General features: G+C 41.0%; 1 protein-coding gene across 3 annotated transcripts; it reads right to left on the bottom strand.

The window, feature by feature from the left end:
* Positions 1–1,712: 1,712 nt before the first annotated feature.
* TBPL1 (TATA-box binding protein like 1) lies at positions 1,713–16,101 on the bottom strand. Of its 3 annotated transcripts, none has more exons than XM_064708099.1 (7): positions 15,773–16,101; positions 10,032–10,218; positions 9,316–9,398; positions 8,352–8,415; positions 6,532–6,635; positions 6,338–6,432; positions 1,713–3,411 (listed from the first exon to the last, which is right to left on the bottom strand). In XM_064708099.1, the coding sequence occupies exons 2-7, from the start codon at positions 10,164–10,166 to the stop codon at positions 3,341–3,343; spliced, it is 552 nt and encodes a 183-aa protein (XP_064564169.1). In that variant the 5' UTR covers positions 10,167–10,218; positions 15,773–16,101; the 3' UTR covers positions 1,713–3,340. The 3 variants fall into 3 exon arrangements, with proteins under 3 accessions (XP_064564169.1, XP_064564170.1, XP_064564171.1); XM_064708100.1 differs by having other exon boundaries at positions 15,925–16,101; XM_064708101.1 differs by lacking the exon at positions 15,773–16,101 and adding an exon at positions 15,315–15,577.
* Positions 16,102–17,997: the final 1,896 nt, after the last annotated feature.

Here is a 17,997-nt window from a genome sequence, read left to right as displayed (position 1 = left end):
AGAACCTGTGCTCATTTTAATACATTGAAGCTCATTATTAGCTTTCATTTTTGTTCTAAGAGACAGATTTCACACTACGTGACAGTACTAACAAAGCAAAATGTTCCTCTTTCTCCACAGATAAATTTAGGAGACACATATGCTTCATAAAAGCTCCAGATATTCACTGGTAGCACTCAAGAGCTTTGTAATTTGATTTGAAGAGGCAAGCCTAATCTACAACAGCTATTGTAGTTGTAATGGCCAAATCTTCATTCATCAATTTGGGACTACGCTTTGTCCCTCAAAACCCATTACAATTTTGTTCATTGTTCAAATATCTTCTGCTTTTTCCTTTTAAAAATTGTAATAATAATAACTAGTGTTCCCTAATGGTGGTTTGTTCATTGCTCTTTGACTATGCACAAAACCCTTATTTATGTCAGGAGTGCCAAGGTACACATTATTTGATGCAAACTGGAAAACTTAGGTGTAGCAAGCTTCGCTACACATAGCATGCTAGATTGAATTCCCTGACTGTTGAACTCAACCTCATAATTTCATGGTTATAAGCCCTCTAAGAAGCTCAAGAAGTGGGCCCATGCAAATCTCATGTGGTTTAGCAAGGGGGTTTAACAGGGGGCTGCGCCTGGGTCCAGGCAACCCCTGGGATCTGCACAGGCTGGGAATTAACAGACCGGGAGCAGCCCTGCCCAGAGGGACTTTGGGGGTTCTGGTGGGTGAGAGGCTGGACATGACCCAGCAATGTGCACTTGGATCCCAGAGAGCCCATTGTATCCTGGGCTGCATCCAAAGCAGCGTGGGCAGCAGGGCCAGGGAGGGGATTCTGTCCCTCTGCTCTGGTGAGAGCCCACCTGCAGGGCTGCATCCAGCTCTGGGGTCCCAGCACAGGAAGGCCATGGACCTGCTGGAATGAGTCCAGAGGAGGCCACCAAGATGATGAGAGGGATAGAATATAGGTCCTATGAGAAAAGGCTGAGAGAATTGGAATTGTTCACCTGGAAAAGAGAAGACCTAACTGGAACTTGCCACTACCCAAAGGTAACCTCTAAGAAAGATGGAGAGGGACTTTTACAAGGCCATGTGGTGACAGGACAAGGAGGAGCAGCTTTAAACCAAAAGAGGGTAAGTTTAGATTAGGTATAAGGAAGAAATTCTTTACTGTGAGGATGGTGAGGCACTGGAACAGATTGTCCGGAGTTGTGGATGCCCCATCCTTGGATGTGTTCAAGGCGAGATTGGATGGGGCTTTGAGCAACCGGGTCTAGTGGAAGGAGTCCCTGCCCCATGGCAGGGGGCTGGAACAAGATGATCTTGAAGGTGCCTTCTAACTCAAACTATTCTCTGACACCTACACAGAGTTCCAAAAGGCCTTTATGAACATACAACTTATGGCAAAGTTTTGTTTCTTTTTGCTCTGAGGGGATTTGGTGAAGCATCTCCCATACTACTCCTTCCTTTACATACTTTCTGCATGAAGTCACTATGGACAGCCCCAAGTTCTACATCACCCCATCAGGCAGATGAAATCCGTCATGCCAGGCATTTGCTTCCTGCGGCTGTTCTTCCACCTTTTCTTCGAAAGCTGTGATTTCTGGTACAGCAACAGCTCAGTTTACTATTTTTAGCACCCCCTAGGATGGAACATTACCTGCAGCATGCAAGAGCAGTGTTACATTTCTCTTTGGTGAGATAGGGAAAAAAGACATAAGTACATTTATACATATTTATTGTATCTTTTTAAAAGTAGCATTTGCAGTTACTTTTAGGCATTCACCTCTCTTCTGCTTCAAATGTGCACTTACTGAGAGAAACATCTACTGGCTTTCAAGTCCAAGATTAATACTAATAACAATACATGCCAGAATCAAGCTTCACTGCTTGTTGGCAGCTCCTGTCATCAAAACAGTATACAGTAAGAAGAGTGTAGAAAAGGTCTGTGTTAATCATTCAGCAATAGGCTGGGGCTGGATTAGAGTGACCACATCATCTTCTCCAGTTGAAGCACAACAATTTTCCTGAAGTTCACATTTAAAATTTTTCTTTTGCATTGAGTAGGTGGACAAGGCAGTTGTTTTTTCTACAGTAGCTTCATAAGTTGATAACGTAATTAAGCTATCAGACAGCGTCCAAGGGTGGGCCACAAGGATGGTGAAGGGTCTGGAGGGGAAGCCTTATGAGGGGCTGAGGTCACTTGGTTTGTTCAGCTTGGAGAAGAGGAGACTGAGGAGAGACCTCATTGTGGTCTTCAGCATCCTCACGAGGGGAAGCAGAAGGGCACGTACCGATCTCTTCACTCTCGTGGCCAGTGAGAGGACTTGAGGAAACAGCGTGAAGCTGAGTCGGAGGAGGGTTAGGACAGGTATCAGGAAAAAGTTTTTCACCCAGAGTGTGCTTGGGCACTGGCACAGGCTCCCCAGGGAAGTGGTGACAGCTCCAGCCTGACAGAGTTCAAGAAGCATTTGGACACTGCTCTCAGGCACAGGCTGTGACTGCTGGGGTGTCATGCACAGGGCCAGGAGTTGGACTCGGTGATCCTGATGGCTCCCTCCCAACTCAGCATATTCTACGGTTCATCTACAGGAAAACACTTGCTGTAGACCTTTATATTTAGAAATGTCTTCTCTTCATGTAACAACAAGAAAATACTTAAAGTCTGGCATGTAGTTAAGAGAACTGGGAACAAACCAAATTTCATCCTCAGATAAACATACGTCACTACTATAGATTTCAATCTAGCCCAAGCACAAAGTTTTACACATACTACAAACAGAAACAGAAGGTATCAGCAAAAGACTATTCTTACATTGTTTCAAATTAATTTGCAACTATACAATTTTAATTGTAATATAAAAAGGGAAGGAATATAACAGAACAGGTATGAAGAGAAATATTTTCCAAACTTTTATTTGTGCACATTCATCAGGTGAAAAAGATAACTTTTACAGCTTCTTTGGTGCCCAATATTCAGCATACAAAAATGTAAAAGACTATTCACAAATAAAACACAAGCTCAAGCTAAAAAAAAAATGTCTTAAAGGTAGTGCACATCGTGACAGCTTTGCTTATGAATACACAGAAATTACTGCAAAAATAAATAGAATGTCTTTTTAAAAGCAGCAATTTCATATCTTGTAAACTTCCGTTTTTACAATACAGCACTGTTAAGAGTAAAATCCAAAAGAACTGGAGTCTATACTGTGGCCATGAGCAAGTAAAAGAGTCTGTATTCCTCTGCTATGGTTGGTCCAGTTTTCCTTTTTGCTTTTAGTCCAATGTGCAGCAGTCTTTGAAGGTGCTTGGTTAGGGAACCTAACCATCAAGTGGTGAATTACAAAATTTATTTCCTGCTTTCAAACACGAATGGATAAATCTGTTCCACAGCACTGGCAACAGCCTTTACGTTTGGCCCTAAGACACAGTTTAAAAAAAAAGAAAAAAGGCAGTAGGAAGAGAAAATTCAGGGAATCAGAAATTAAAATAACAACAGTACCTTTAAAAAAACCTTAATATTATTAGCAATCGCAACTTCATACCACAGACAATAACAAGTTCTCCCCCATTTCTCCTAACTTAACAGATTTTCTCTGATCTGTTAAGAAAACTTAACAGATTTTCTTTTCATGTGAAAGTCTTCTTGTAAATCTGCAAGATGTTCTACATTTGTCAATGGATAATTACAATTAAATAATACTGTCATTTAATTTCATAACAACATGGCTGATTTTCAATTTACTGGCTTAAACAGCCCAGAGAAAAGGCTGAGTGGCAGAGGTAAATTAGTTCTTTTACTTATGTCAATCTTCTAAGAATTTGTACTTCTTCAAGCCTAGCCACTTTTCGCTCTTGCTTTAAAAACCTACCAACAAGAGATACTGTTAAATAATGCTGGATTTAACTGAAGTACATTTCAAGCAAGGTTTTTATAGGTTTGAAAATTATAAACTATTACTTTCTATCCCAGGTTTTGCAAATAGCTTCATCACTGATCTCACGACAAAACCTGCAAGCCAGGGAATGGTTTTATCATCTCAGGACGAAGCATATGAAGGTTATCTAACACGATCTGTGAGTATCCAGGCAAAGAAAATGAAAAATGACCTAGCAATGCTTGCTAGTAGTACCAGACCACTTTAGCCAATGAAAAACTAAGATTTCAAATAAGTGAGCAGTAACATCATGGAAGATATTAATTCTGAATAGAAGCTTGGTGATGCAGGTAAAGGAGAACAGCAACTTCTCATATGCTTTGATGAGTAGGAATGCAGGGTTTCTGTAACCCCACTTTAGACTTCAAAAGTTTCTTCCAAGTATAGAGAACTGTTCAAAATTACTCCCACAAACAACAACTTAAGGATAAGTTACTTAAGTAATTATTGTTTTACATGCTCAGTCAGAAAGCAAATGGAAAAGAATAGGCTTCTTCCTATATTTTCATACTGGTTGAGTGAAGCATCCAGATAAAACAAGCCTAGTGAAAGATACCTGTCTTCTGGATAGATACTGTACCCTCCTTAAATTTGTCTGCTATTAGAAAAGAGAATTCTCAGGAAAGGAGAAGCCTTCAAAAAGTGAGAATATGAGTAGGCAAATAGTTCCAGCAAAAAAAATACTACTCTCTCTAAGGCTGAAGAGGTATAAAAAATGGATCATCATTCTAGGGCATATAAGAGAAGGAAAGAACAAACCAAAACAACACAATCCCCATAAACAACCCCTCATTTATCATTTTGGAGTCAAAGAAACAATACTTCTTTTTGTTACTTTCATGAAAGATGGTAAAAATCACATGCTAGTGATTTTTACTATCTTTCATGAAAGTAACAAAATCTTTTTAATTCTTGTCTCAGGAAAAGAACTCACCTGCCTGGGTTTTTTGTAACATTTCTAATTATCTCAAAATTCTCTGAGGCAGAGGTATTACAAGTACTAGTACTACAGAAACATGAATCTTTAGAGGAAACTTCATCTGAGCACACTTGAGAAAGTGTGTACTATGGCTGAAAAATAATTTAAATCTTTCTTAGAATAAGAAACATAAGACTCAGAACATTTTTTTCCTCTAGAAGAGGCAAAGCAGAAGCCTAGAAAATCAACAGAGGTCTGAGTTAATTTTTCAAACTCACTGCAACAACTAAGCTAGAAGGATGCAAAACTTCTATGTTTACCATATTTACCTTCCTATTTGAAAAGAAAATTTCTCAAAATATGGAAGTGATTCTGTAAGCAATGAAGTAATAAGAATCCTACAGAGAAGCCGAATCTCATTAGGAGGCTGACAAGACATGCTGAGAGCTTTTTATTACTGCAGTGATACTGCTTCTTCTTTATTTTAAATTTAGTTTCTAGTTTTGGCTAGAACAATTGCACTGTTCCCAACATATACTACAATCTTGAAGTACTTTTTAGTCCTTCATTTTTAGATTACTGAATCTGATGGAAGTTTGTCTTCTTCAGAAAACACTGCTTCCAATATTTTGTGGGAAATGTTCTGCATAGACATAGGCATTTGAATTAAGATGTGAAAATAAAAGAAATCCTTACTCAGCTTCTGAACCAGCAGCTGAGCGCTAACAACTTCAAGACATAATTCCTGCAAATGTGATACGAAATGTTTTTTTTGTTTTGGATCATTTTAACATGTATTGTCTGAAAAAATGACTTCTTGTACCTGGACACTGGTGGTGGATATCTCACAAGCAAACAGAAAAGAGAATGAAAAATGAAAATGATGAAGAAAGAAGAAAATATTGCTAGCCTCTCCAAGACCCAGAACAACCATGTCTCGATTACATGGGAAAAATCACTGATGCCTGTGATTCAGCGGTTGTTCTCTTAGCTGAGCTTTAAAAGAAGAGAGCACAAGTCTGAAGAACTGTAAATTATTGGTCAGCCTCATTTATGCTATGCTATACAAAGTGCTATACTATCCTATGAGTTTCCATAAATCTGCAGTTTGGAAATATGTATTTATGAAAGGGATGTTAATGCTAAATGCAGTGTAGTTAACATCTCTACAAACAGAAGAAAAAAGGAAGAAAATTCAAATATTTAAATAAACAATAATTACCTGCATTCTTAAGTGCTACCTTACTTTTGGTTTCATTAAAAAAAAACATTCGGTCTAACTAATTTTTTGAGCCTACCAATAATAATACTTTCTCTACAACTCTTCTGGCACTTTCACTCAAAAACAAACAAGGTGCTAGCACAGGGAAACTAAATTCTTTCAACACAATTGTTTGACTGTTTTAAAAATCTTGTTTTCCCAAACCTACTGGCTCTAAAGTTAAATATTCCCAACAAGTTAAATATTTATTTTTTTACATTAAAATACCTGTAACTGTGATACTGCCTGTGGAAAAAATCTGTAAGGTAGCTCTGAGAGATTTTATTCTGTAACACACGGCAGGATGAAGTTCTGGTTCATAACTAGAAAACAAAATGAAAAGTAAAAAAGAGAGATCTAGAACTGAAAAATAAAAGATTAAGAAGTAGTCCAGGACTAAAATTCTTTAAAATCCTACATACCTCGCATGAGGTCTGTTATTCTTCGTAAATTCTGGCAATCTTATCTCAAAGGGCATGTTGCACACTGCTAAAACATTCACAACTTTAAAATCTGTGAAAATTACCTTTTCAAAAGAGACAGGAAAAAAAGACATTAGAATTTACAGCAAGTCAGATGCATGGGTTGCAAAAAAAAAAAAAAAAAAAGACAAGGCTACTACTGAGAATATTTTGATGGGTCAAAATTAGAATCTTCAGACTGATGCTTTTCTAATATGCATCTAAAGAGCACTTAATGGACTCAGAACATTTACATTATCCTTCTGTGGTGGAGTAACTGCTGAACTAGATACCTCACAGTTGTACCATGGTCACTACAACAGTATGGTTAGAACAGTTTAAGGATGAGACACAGAAAGAACTCAAACTGATGTACTAAACACCTCCCCACTGAAAATAAACTAAATTTAGCAGCTCATGGAACATCAAAGTAAGCAGAGGAAAAGCTTAAATATTATTGCAAACTTCTTTAATGCCTTGTTGCTATATACCATTTGTATTAAAGCAAGAATAAGAAAAAAGGCAACAACTTTTGCTTTAATGTCCAGGGGCGAGTAGAGCAAACTGGTTTTCTACTCAGTAACTTTCTGAAACCCAACCCAAACTATTTGAATAACTTTCAGTTATTCTCTACCACAGACCCTTTAGATGACAACAAAATAGCCAACAGACAACTGCTATACAAAAAACTGCACTGCTGACAGGTCAGTGTTGGCAATGTCACTGGGGAAACTTTTGCTCATTTTCTGAGGTTGCCTAAACATTAAATGGCCGTTCTTCTTCAATCTACACTTAGAAATATAGTTGGAAAGATAGTTAGAAAGAAGCAACTTAGCCTTAAATCAACTTAATCTTTAAAATACAAACTGCTCACTTTATGACAAAACTTGGTGTATCCACCCTGGAAGTACTTACTGTGCACCTCACTGACTTAACATTCCATTCCAACTTTAAAGGGCTGGGCTCAAAGTACACATTTGTGACAGCAGGAATGTCACACTTTTGCTGGGTCTGATGCAGCATTACCAGCATAGGCTGCCACCACTGCCTTTATGTACTATAATCAAAAGTAGTCTTTCCCTGAAAATGACAGCTGCTGTGTCTATTTAATTGTCTGTCCCTAAACTGAATCTGTGTTTAAACAGCACAACAGAGTTTCAGGAAGTTTTAGAGCACCAAGTCATGTAATTTTAAGTGGTTCATGTTGCTGTTTTTCAACCCTTACTATGAAATGCAAGTGGTGTTTCTGACTGGCAATGTTAACCCAAACCCAGATAAATGAGGGTGTTTCCTGTCCTAAGTATTTTATTTGGCATATTTCCAGCTGTGCAACATGACAGTGCAGGAGCACTTTTCTCCCTTCCTCTTTAATTTAAGAAGCTCAAACTTGCCCTTATTCAGATGGGAATGTATCTGCTATTCCATTAGAAATGAGTGAAAATTATGTTCAAATTACAGTAAAGTTTCAGCATTTTCCAAATAAATCTTTTGAGACATTGTAAATTCTATCTAAGACACATCTGTTCATATATTAAACAAATTTTGTAGTTCATTATCCAGTGAAGAAGCACCGCTGTGAGCTGCCAAACAAAACTCAAATCCACAAAACAAAACAGCTTCTCTTTAACCACCATCTGGAAAATGTATTCCTACACAAAAGGGCCATTTGAGTGAAAACACGTTAACTGCTAAATCATTATGCTCCCTCCTCTTTGTTTCTTTCTTTAAAAAAAACTACCAGCATTGCTTGAGTCATGCAAGTCCTTTTTCATCAGAATTACCTGAAAACCTAGTTTCTGTAGACTACGAGCTAGTCGTCTGGCACCAAATTTAGCTTCTTCTTCACTATAAAGGAGAAAGAAAAGGATCTAGCATTAGCAGAAACAGAGTATATAGTTGTGCACACACACACACACCACAATAGCTACTCAGATTACAAGATGAGCCATTATATAATGTAGCACATCAACTGTGATCTCATGGACAGCCTTCACTTCATCCTACTGTAAGTATTACATTTTAACTAGATAGACATTCCAATGGAGTCCTTCATGCCCTATTTGCAGAGTATCTTGGCACTTGGCTCAAGCTGAAGTGAGAGACATGTTTTAATCACACATGGTTTTAAGTACCCTTAACAGATAAATAAGATCATGGGTAGTCTGGAGTTAACAGCCGGAACAATCCTCTAATTTTGGAATGGAGATCATACACAGAAAGTATGCAAATTTACTCTTTTACCTCAACTAATCCTCACTTTGAAATGCAGACATATATTAAAGGAATTCAGCTCTTAAGAGTTTAGTGAGTGTCAGATGTCTCTGAACTGAGAATCTGCTTTTGCTTCTTTTCAGTCCCTCAACATAGTAAAACTTGATTAAATTCAGGTGGGTTTTTAAAAAAAATAAAGAGATATCCTTGGGAAAGGTCATCCCTTCCCAAGTCTCAACTTCTAGCTAAACACACAGAATTCTTAAAGGCTTCTCAAATCTCCTTAGGATTTTCTTAACAAGGCAGTTTTCCCTGCTGTTCTCCCAAAGCAGCTAAACTGATGTTGTTTAAGATTTCAACACTATCTGACACAAACACTTCACATAGAATACTTCCTCCCAAATCTAGGATCTACATGTGATGCAGTGTGAGCCAATTTAAGCAGCAGTTAGTACCACCTCTTCTTCAATTATAATGTTGTATTTTAAAATACACTAGGATTTAGGGGTAGGGAAAGAATCTTCATGAACTCACCTTGTGGCTCCTGTGCAAATAACTTTTCCTGAGGACCAAATTGTGGCCGTAATCCTAGGTTTCCTAAGCTTCATTAAAACCTTCTAAAAAAGAAAAGTAGAAAAATTGGAAATTAGCAGCAATTAAATTTCATACCAGAAAAAAAAACCACTGTTACCCAAATCAACTAAAGTTACACTAAAACTCCTTTTAGTTTTGATAGGCTTGAACTGCTCCTTCATCTCTTTCAGTACTTAAAAAGCCTAGCTTTGTAAGTTTTTTACCCTACTGAGAAGAGCAAAATAAGCATGAAATAGCCAATGATTCAGTGTACACAGAATAGATTAAATGAAGGCATTTTTCACTGAATAAAAAGCTGAAAACTACAAGCACCATGCTGATCTTTTTCTAATTACAATGATTTGACATTGCTGACTCTGTATCAAGATATATTTTCTTGACACAGCCATCAAATTTTGGGAGGCAAAACAGACCCTGATGTCTAAGAGGTCTCATCACATACCTTGTACCCAATATTCACCTCACCAAGTGCTGTCTCCTGAGACAGCATTTCATCACTCCCATTTCTTTACAAGTAACTAAATACCTACAGCAAGCAAAATAGAGAAAGAAAATTCTGCTTTTCTCTATCCACCATACACAGGTATTAGGCAGAGAATGTTTAGCTTAAGAAACATTTCTAAAACCAGATAATTAAGGTATGCTGAATCTCTTACCCCAACATCACGCTTGTATATCACATTTGCTCCCTCTAATGCAATCTTCCTCAAGTTTAAATGACATCTTGTTCTAAAAACACACACTACATTTGTGATTAAAATGTCCAGTGCAACATCACTGTCTGCATCCATTGGGGTGATTTACAACTCAATTTTCCCACCAGCTCACCACGAAGATCACATCCTGAGAAGGAAAAATGATAAAATTAAACATACCAATAGAAAATTGCCTGTTAATGCCATTGTATACATTTGCCCCTTAAAAGAGACAAGAAGCAGAAGACATGATATTCTGACTCATTTAACTATGTGAGGGGAGGGGGAGGTCTGCATCCTTTGTGCTCGAAAATAGGAGGTAACTTGTTCAAAGCCATGTTGCCAGACTTAACAGAAATGAAGTGCATAGACACACATTTATATAAGAGTATTTTCAATTGCCAGTTAAATATGCTGCAATTCTAACTAAGTATATTAAGACACTGTAAAGATTACTGAAACTTCTTCCATAGCTCCAGTGGATAATCTTTCCTCAGCTCATTTGAGGATGTCATTAGACACCTCAGGAAAATACACTTCTCTGACTGCTGAAGTTGATAATTCTGAACAGTTTGACATTTGTGTTGGAATGGATGAGCCTATGAATAACTTTGAACTAACACCAGTTACACAAACTGCAGTCTGTAGACAGCCTGCTACCACAGCTTTCCCATCTTCACCCAGCACTCCTGGCCTATCTCTCCCAATAACAGCTCAAAAAAATTACACAAAATGTCCTGGTGGCAGCAGCAGCCTGGGCTGACTGTCTGCACTGCCCACAGGAAGGCACTGTACAGGCAGAGTGAGATGGAATGCTCCTGAGGAAAAGCACAGGTAACTGTGAAGGCATGGGATGGCCACCCAGTGCATGCACTGCAAACCTAAGGCACCCAGGAAGCATCCATGCTCAAAGACAACACTCCTCACACACACCTCGCTGGGAAAGAGAATCCTAACCCCAGCAGCTGGGCTACCACTCATCCCAGCCCAAGAACACCCGACATCTCTTCTGGAACCATACAAAGCCAAGACAGCAAGCATCTCAAATAGATCTCAGGTGAAGAAATGAGAGGGGACAAGAGCAAGATCATTGGTATACAGTGAAAAGGACCCACATAAATATTTTACCATTATTTCATCCAAAATAAATAAAAAGGAAAGCAAAGGAAAAAAACCCAAAAACCTGACACATATGTGAAATGCTCCACATGGTCACTGCCATGGAAGAAGCAGGACACTGTACATCAAGAACAATAACATACCTAACAGACTGTAATGTATTTATATCACTTTGTATGTTTTGGCCTTATATATTGGTTCTATATTAAAAATCGTCAAGATACAACATTAATGCTACTATCAGTATTTTCATCTGACTTTGCCTTCCTGAACATCATGACATAAGTCTGTAATGGAGAACTCAAGGTGCACCTTCAACTAGCACTCACTGACAACACAGAAGTAACAAACTACACAGCAGATGTGCACAGCGAACTGCGTCAGCTGCTGTGGTGGTTCCTGCTTACACTCTGCAGCTTGTTCCCTGCTGAAAGAATTATTCTGTAATTGTTGGCTTGTCCAATATAAGAAAAGACAAGATGGATGATAATACAGAAAAGAGATGAAGAAACAGCAAGAGGAAAACATAAAAACCAAAGGTTATGTGTGGGGGCGGAGGGAATGCAGGCAAAGAAGAGAACAGTAACTAATTAGTACTCCCAGATCCCTTTATTAATCTTTTTTATTGAACCAAAAATTACATGAATCCTCAAAGTTAGAAATTACTTATCCCATCTGGTTTTGATGGACGACTACAGATTGGGAAAGTAATTTACGGCACCAGATCCAAAGATAGCACATGTGCAGATTTTGAATGGCATGCAGGCAGGGCCAGCACGGAGCTGGAACCCGTGGCATCTTCAGAGCCGCATTTGTTTTCCACCCTGGCTCCAACTCCTGGCTCTTACTGGAACCCAGGAAAGATTGTCAACAAGATACCTCCAATCAGCAGCATCTCCCAATTATCAGCAAGGATCTGCTGGCACACTCAGCCTCCATCTACATTCTGAAAGAACATCAGAGTTGTGCATAACACCACCAAAAGGTCGCTAATATCTAAGCAAACCATAGTATTGTAAGATAATGTCCCCATAAAACATGGCTTGTCTTAAAAAGATCCAGGGAGAAAAGTCACATGCTCATTCAGAACAAAGGAAAAAGTGGTTGCAAAGAGAGGAAAATTACAATTTAAAAGAAAAAGATCTATTATTAAGGCAAAAAGGCGGCTGTGGAGCTGTCAGTAAGGATGTTTTCAGCAATTACAATGTATCTTGGTTAGAAGTACAATCTACTTGCATAGATATTAAGACGAGAAAAATTACACAGATTGCAGTGGTGTGCCTCCATTTTAATTAGCCATGTTCTGAAAGCTTGAGACAACAGATACTAGGGGAAGGGCTTTTTAATTTCAACTTCTATATATTATGTCAATGATTTTGAACACACCCATTCCTAGTAAGCATACAAATGCAATGTTAAAACTCTTCCAAGGCATGGTTTGGAAAGATTGGGTAAATCAAAATGTTTCTAGGCTTGGATACTTGTGATCAAGCAGTAAGTAAGCATTAACATATCACAGTCTTTGATTTAAGCATTCATTTTAATGCCTCACACCTTACTTACAAAAAGGGAAAAGAAATCTACGGAGAAGATCTCCTGTTACCTTTCTTTCGTAAGCCTTAAATAACTTTAAATTCAGAGGAAGCATCAGAACAAAAGCAACTTAAACTTTCCTAAAAAATACAAATACATGGACTACATTAAAAAAGCAAACAACTGAAGAACGTATTTGTTAAAAAGGTCTAACAACATCCAAGAAAGAAATATCTTGCTCTTATTACGCATATCTCCAGCAAGCATGACCAGCTGGAACATTCTGATCTTTCTCCTTCCCAGCTGTCTCTTGTATTCTCTGCTATTCATACACACCACCATAGCACTGACTGTTATTTCCCAAAACCTGAATTTCTGCATTTCCATATCTTTTTTGCAAAATGGGGAAAATAGTGTTCCTTACTTATAAGCCTATTTATATCCCATACTTATGCAGTTACACTTGCAGAACAGAGAGGCTGAGTAGAAACCAAACATCAGGTTCTTTCCAGTTCTGGATTTGTAAGGGCTTAAGTTGAGCTCAGCTTAGATTTTATTGATTAATTTTGCCCTTTGAAGGTTCTCTCATCTGAACTGTAGAATTATGGGAGTCTAAATCTCATTTCTAAAATTATGTTTTGCCAGCTAATGCTAATTTAATAACAGGCTAAATTTAAAAATAATTTGTCTACATGTACAGCATTTCTTTTAGATTATGTACTTCATTTGACTTTCTCCAACACAAGAAACTAGCTGACTTTGATTTCAAATTGTTTTGCACCAGTTTAACACAATCTATCCCGACAGAGGAAACAAGCTGAAATACCTCTCTGCAGAAGGTTGCATTATTTTGTTTTATCAGAGAAATTTTAGAGGATTGTTCTTTCTTTTCAACATAGATTTCAGGGATATATCTGAAAAATTACCTTAAGAGGAAAAAAAAAAAGAAAGGAAAAAAAAAGCAGCTAGATTAATAATGATAACACATCAATAAAAACAACAACAGAAGCTAATGCAAGGATATTTGACACTGTAATGTATCCTACTCTGAAACTAGAGAAACTCCACAGAATAAGAAATACTTTGGAGGGAGCAATGAACACTCAAGTTCTTAAAGCATTACCTCTACATCCACTGTTAGGATCATAGACATACTATTTTAGATACTCTATAAACACACGTGAAGACAAAATACCCTGCACGGAAATCTTACAATCTTAAAAAAGCCAGCAGTCTGTCTTCAGAAAGTTCCAAACCAACCACAGCACCATCATCACAGAAAAAGGAAAGGCACTTGGGATGGGGTATATAAACAAAGTATTATTTTAAGCTCTTGACTACCTTTGATCCAAGAAACTCAGAGCTATAAAGGTAGATGGGGGATATCTAACAATGGTTATGTTAATGTCAGAACAGTTTAATAAACACCTTTTTCACCATCAGCCTAAGTATAAGCAACTTTTACTGGTTATTTTTAACCTTTCTCCAAAGCAGCTCACAAACTGACCAACTCCACAAAGAATTTCAACAGCCCAGCTGAAGGGATATTGGTCACTACTGTGTCAGTAGACATTTGTCAAACTAATGCCTGGAAGGCATCTTTGAAGAAGTTAACATGAACCTCTGCAGGACGTTTCCATATGAGAATGGAGAATAAATAAAGCCTGCCAGGAGTGGAGAGAGATGATTACATCCTTCCACTGAAGATGTCGTTTTAAAGATTTGTGTTCAGCCCCTCAGGAAACAAGTCCATATGGAATGCTGGAGGTGACACAACTCTGAAATCTGCTGGAATTCTTAGGCACACTAAGATCACAGCGGCTGGTGAATGACTCCCTGAAAACAAGAGCAACATAGTTACTATTGTCTGTGCAGAACATCCTCTGCTCCAAACAACTTTCTTAGTTCCAGCCACTGAAGCTAGTGGTGCATGCTTTTACTTTCTGCTACAATGGCAAGTTAAACTGTGCCTAAAGCAAAAGGCCATCTTGAAGCTACTATTCTCACCTTTCAGGATCTGCAGAGTCATGACTATTTATATTTTGAAGGAGAAAATTTTCAAATACGTGCAAAGCCAGGATTTGTTCAATTAGATCCACGCACAGAGTGATAATACCAGCTATATCAAAAGCAAGTAGGACATCAATCCTGCTCTTGGATAAGCCCACTGCATCTCCATAGGGTTGTCCAACAGAAATCCATTTGCAAGAATAAAACCAAAGAGTATATAGAGCAAGACAAGAAAGAGTATTTTAAATATTTCATTACACGCCATTTTCCTCAAATCTTTCTCTCATCAAAAGAGAGATGATTTGACTCATATTCAAACCAAGATGCATTTGAACTCAAGTTTGTGCCATCTTTCCCTTAAAACATCCAGGCGTACTTGACTGCTAAGCATCAAGAAGAATCCTTTTGGTCTTTATAATATGTGGAAAATCATCCTAAGTACGACAAAAGTCCGAACAAATAAGTTCGGTGGCCATTCCAACGTGATTAAATGTCGTAAGAAAAGTAAAAATGTTTAGCTGTAACGAAATATTTTAAGGCAACGGGTAAGTCTCTCACCCCCTCCCAGTCAAACATTTTTACCATTTGCGCGTCCCAGCTGAAGAAGCACGAGTACCCTTCCTATTCCCGCAGCTGGGAATCCCACTCAAAGCCCTATACGCGCCAGCGTCACAACGCTCTGGTCAACAACTATTCCTTCTCCCCCCTCAACCCCAGCCCGAAACTTCAGCGGCCGGCACGGCACAAACAAAGCGCAGGCAGCAGGGCGGCCTGGCCACGCCGAGCTCCGCCGCTCGGCAGCGCCGGCTGTGCGGGCATCGACCGCCGCGGGGCACGGGGCCGCCACAAAGCCCTCGGGGCCGGGCGGGCCGGCCGGGAACGGGCCGTTCCCCCGCTGGATGCCCTGCCCCTTCCTCCTCTCCCTGCCCCGGCGGCCCTGGCCACGCACGCCCCGCTGCCCCGGGCGCGATCGGCACCGCGGCGGGAGGCACCGGCAGGGCCGCGGAGAGGCGGGGGAGGCCCCGCGCCGCCTCCCTCACCTCGGCCGGGCAGGGGCGGCGGCGGAGAGAGACGCGACGCGGGGGCTCAACGGCGGCGTCGGCTGCGGCCGGGCCCGCGGACCCGAGACGGCGGCGAGGGGGAGGAGGAGGAGGAGGAGGAGCGCGGCCCGTCGGCGGGCGGCGGCCGTTACCGTGCGGGCGGGCGGCGGTCGGGGCGGGGCGGGGCAGGGCAGGGCGCAGCGCGGTGCCGGTCAGTGGGTGCCGGTCGCCCGGCGGCGTTCCGGGTGCTGGGCCGACTCCCCGCGACAATAAACATCCCCCAGCGCCGCGGGCATAGACGCGGCGCGGCTAGAGCGGCCGCCGGAAGTGGCGGCGGCGGGAGGGAGGGAGGGAGGAGGGGACAGAGGGGGCCGCGCTTGCAGCGCTTCCGCTGTCGTCCGCCGCCCCCGGAGCTGCCGTGCGCCCCCGGACGTGCCCGCCGTGCGCGCTCCGCACGGAACCGCAGAGCGGGGCACGAATGAAGGGACCACAGCGGGTCTTCTGGTCCGAACTCCCTGCTCAAGCAGGATCGTTCAGAGCACATGGCGCAGAATTGGGTCCGCACGGTTCTTGAGTATCTCCGGTGAGGGAGACTCCACAACGTCTCTGGACGGCCTGTTCCAGTGCGCGGTCAGCCGCACAGTAAAGAAGTTCTTCCTCGTGTTCAGCTGGAACTTCCTGTGCATCAGTTTCTGCCTTTGTCTCGTGTCCTAAAGCTTGTAGAACTGATAACAGGCTTCGGCTCGGCCACGTCCGAGGCAGCGCCTTTGCCGGCGGAGCCGCTGGAGAGCTGGTGCCCATTCCAGCTCACACGCTGTGAACACTCGTGGCACGCACCCGGCCTGTCTGTGGGGCGCAGGCACTGGCACCCTTCAGCTTGCTGCAGCCCCCTTGCTCTCTGGCCTGGCCGCTGCACACACACTCTCCGACTGAAACTAGCGGTCAGCCCTGCTCTGACAGGAGCCAGCAGGCAGCAGGGCTCCTGCAACAGCCCGCTGCCAGTGTTGCTGCTCCACACGTGCATGTGGCACTGCAGCAGCACTGGGATCACTGCATGGTGCATGCTCAGAGGGCAGGCAGAATGGGACATGTGGGCACAATGTGGGTGCCTGCATGGCACTGGTTCTCCATGTCCAGGACGGTCCTCTAAATCTGTCACTGAGCTGTCTGTAGGGAGTAGAGCGTGTCATGAACTATCTTTCAGCTACACTTATATTTTCTCCTGGAAAAGCTGTTGTGCTTCACATGGGAACCCAGGAATGTGCCTGCCATGTGGCCCATTAAGGACTCACCACCCAGACTGAATGAAACAGATGTCAAGCTGACTTTCAAATTTAGAAAGAATATTGGTCTCTATAGGAAAATTATATAATTGTATATTTATATGGGTGTACTGCAGAGTATTCACTGAATTGGAAATTTTCTGAAACTGAGGTTCTGTAATTATGTACTTTGGTTATGTGATGTGGTAGCAAAATAGCTTTAATTAGGATAGAAGGAAATTTATGTATGAAATTTAAATTTTGAATTCTTTAGAGTTGGCGTGCTTTCTTCTGCTAGATTCAGTTTAATCCTTGAAATGCATGACTAAGTTCGCTTGTCAAAAATAAGTCTTTCAAATTCTCTCTTCAAATGAGCTGCGAGGACCTGGTTTGGCTCTCGTGTTCCCAGGCTGGTCGCACTCCGGCATGGGGCAGCGCTGCCACCATGTGGCTTCCTACAGACACGGATCCCCTGCCTGCGGGTGAACACAGGCAAGCGAGGCATGGTTTTGGGAGCCAGGGCTCTGAATTTACCATAGTTCAGTAACTCTGCACGGTATCTCCAGCATTTTTACAGAGTGCCTTAAGGCTGGTTTTGTACTTTATGGGCTTCAGGCTCTGAGTCATTGCAATTACACAGCCAAAGTGGGGTAGAGTGCTGTGATGTCTTCATTCTCACAGTTCTTGCAGGTTCTGGATGGTTGTATCACAACAGATGCTGATTTATTTTTTTCTGAATAGCTGATCACATCGGCAAGTTCTGAAGAAAATCTTTATAACTCCCTGATTTTGCTTGAATTTTGATTAAGCATGTTTTTTTCAGCATAACCTTAAAGGTCTACAGAAATTCAAAACAAAGTGTCTGCAAGCACACACTACCACTATCTGTCTCCACATGCTTGCTCTCTTCAGATCTAACTTTTTCTAGCATGTATTCCTCAGAATAGTGCAGTCGTTCCTGGA

This window comes from Zonotrichia leucophrys, chromosome 3 (genome assembly GCF_028769735.1).
Source record: "Zonotrichia leucophrys gambelii isolate GWCS_2022_RI chromosome 3, RI_Zleu_2.0, whole genome shotgun sequence".
Taxonomy (NCBI): domain Eukaryota; kingdom Metazoa; phylum Chordata; class Aves; order Passeriformes; family Passerellidae; genus Zonotrichia; species Zonotrichia leucophrys.
Note: the sequence above shows the minus strand (reverse complement) of the source record. Positions and strands in the feature narration are given on the sequence as shown.

Coding starts and splice junctions, on each gene's coding strand:
- TBPL1 (XM_064708099.1), bottom strand. CDS start 10,166: ATGGATGCAGACAGTGATGTTGCACTGGACATTTTAATCACAAATGTA. Junction 9,399..10,031: donor TATACAAGCGTGATGTTGGG/GTAAGAGATTCA, acceptor TTTCTTTTTTAG/AAGGTTTTAATGAAGCTTAG. Junction 8,416..9,315: donor ATTTGCACAGGAGCCACAAG/GTGAGTTCATGA, acceptor TCTCCTTTATAG/TGAAGAAGAAGCTAAATTTG.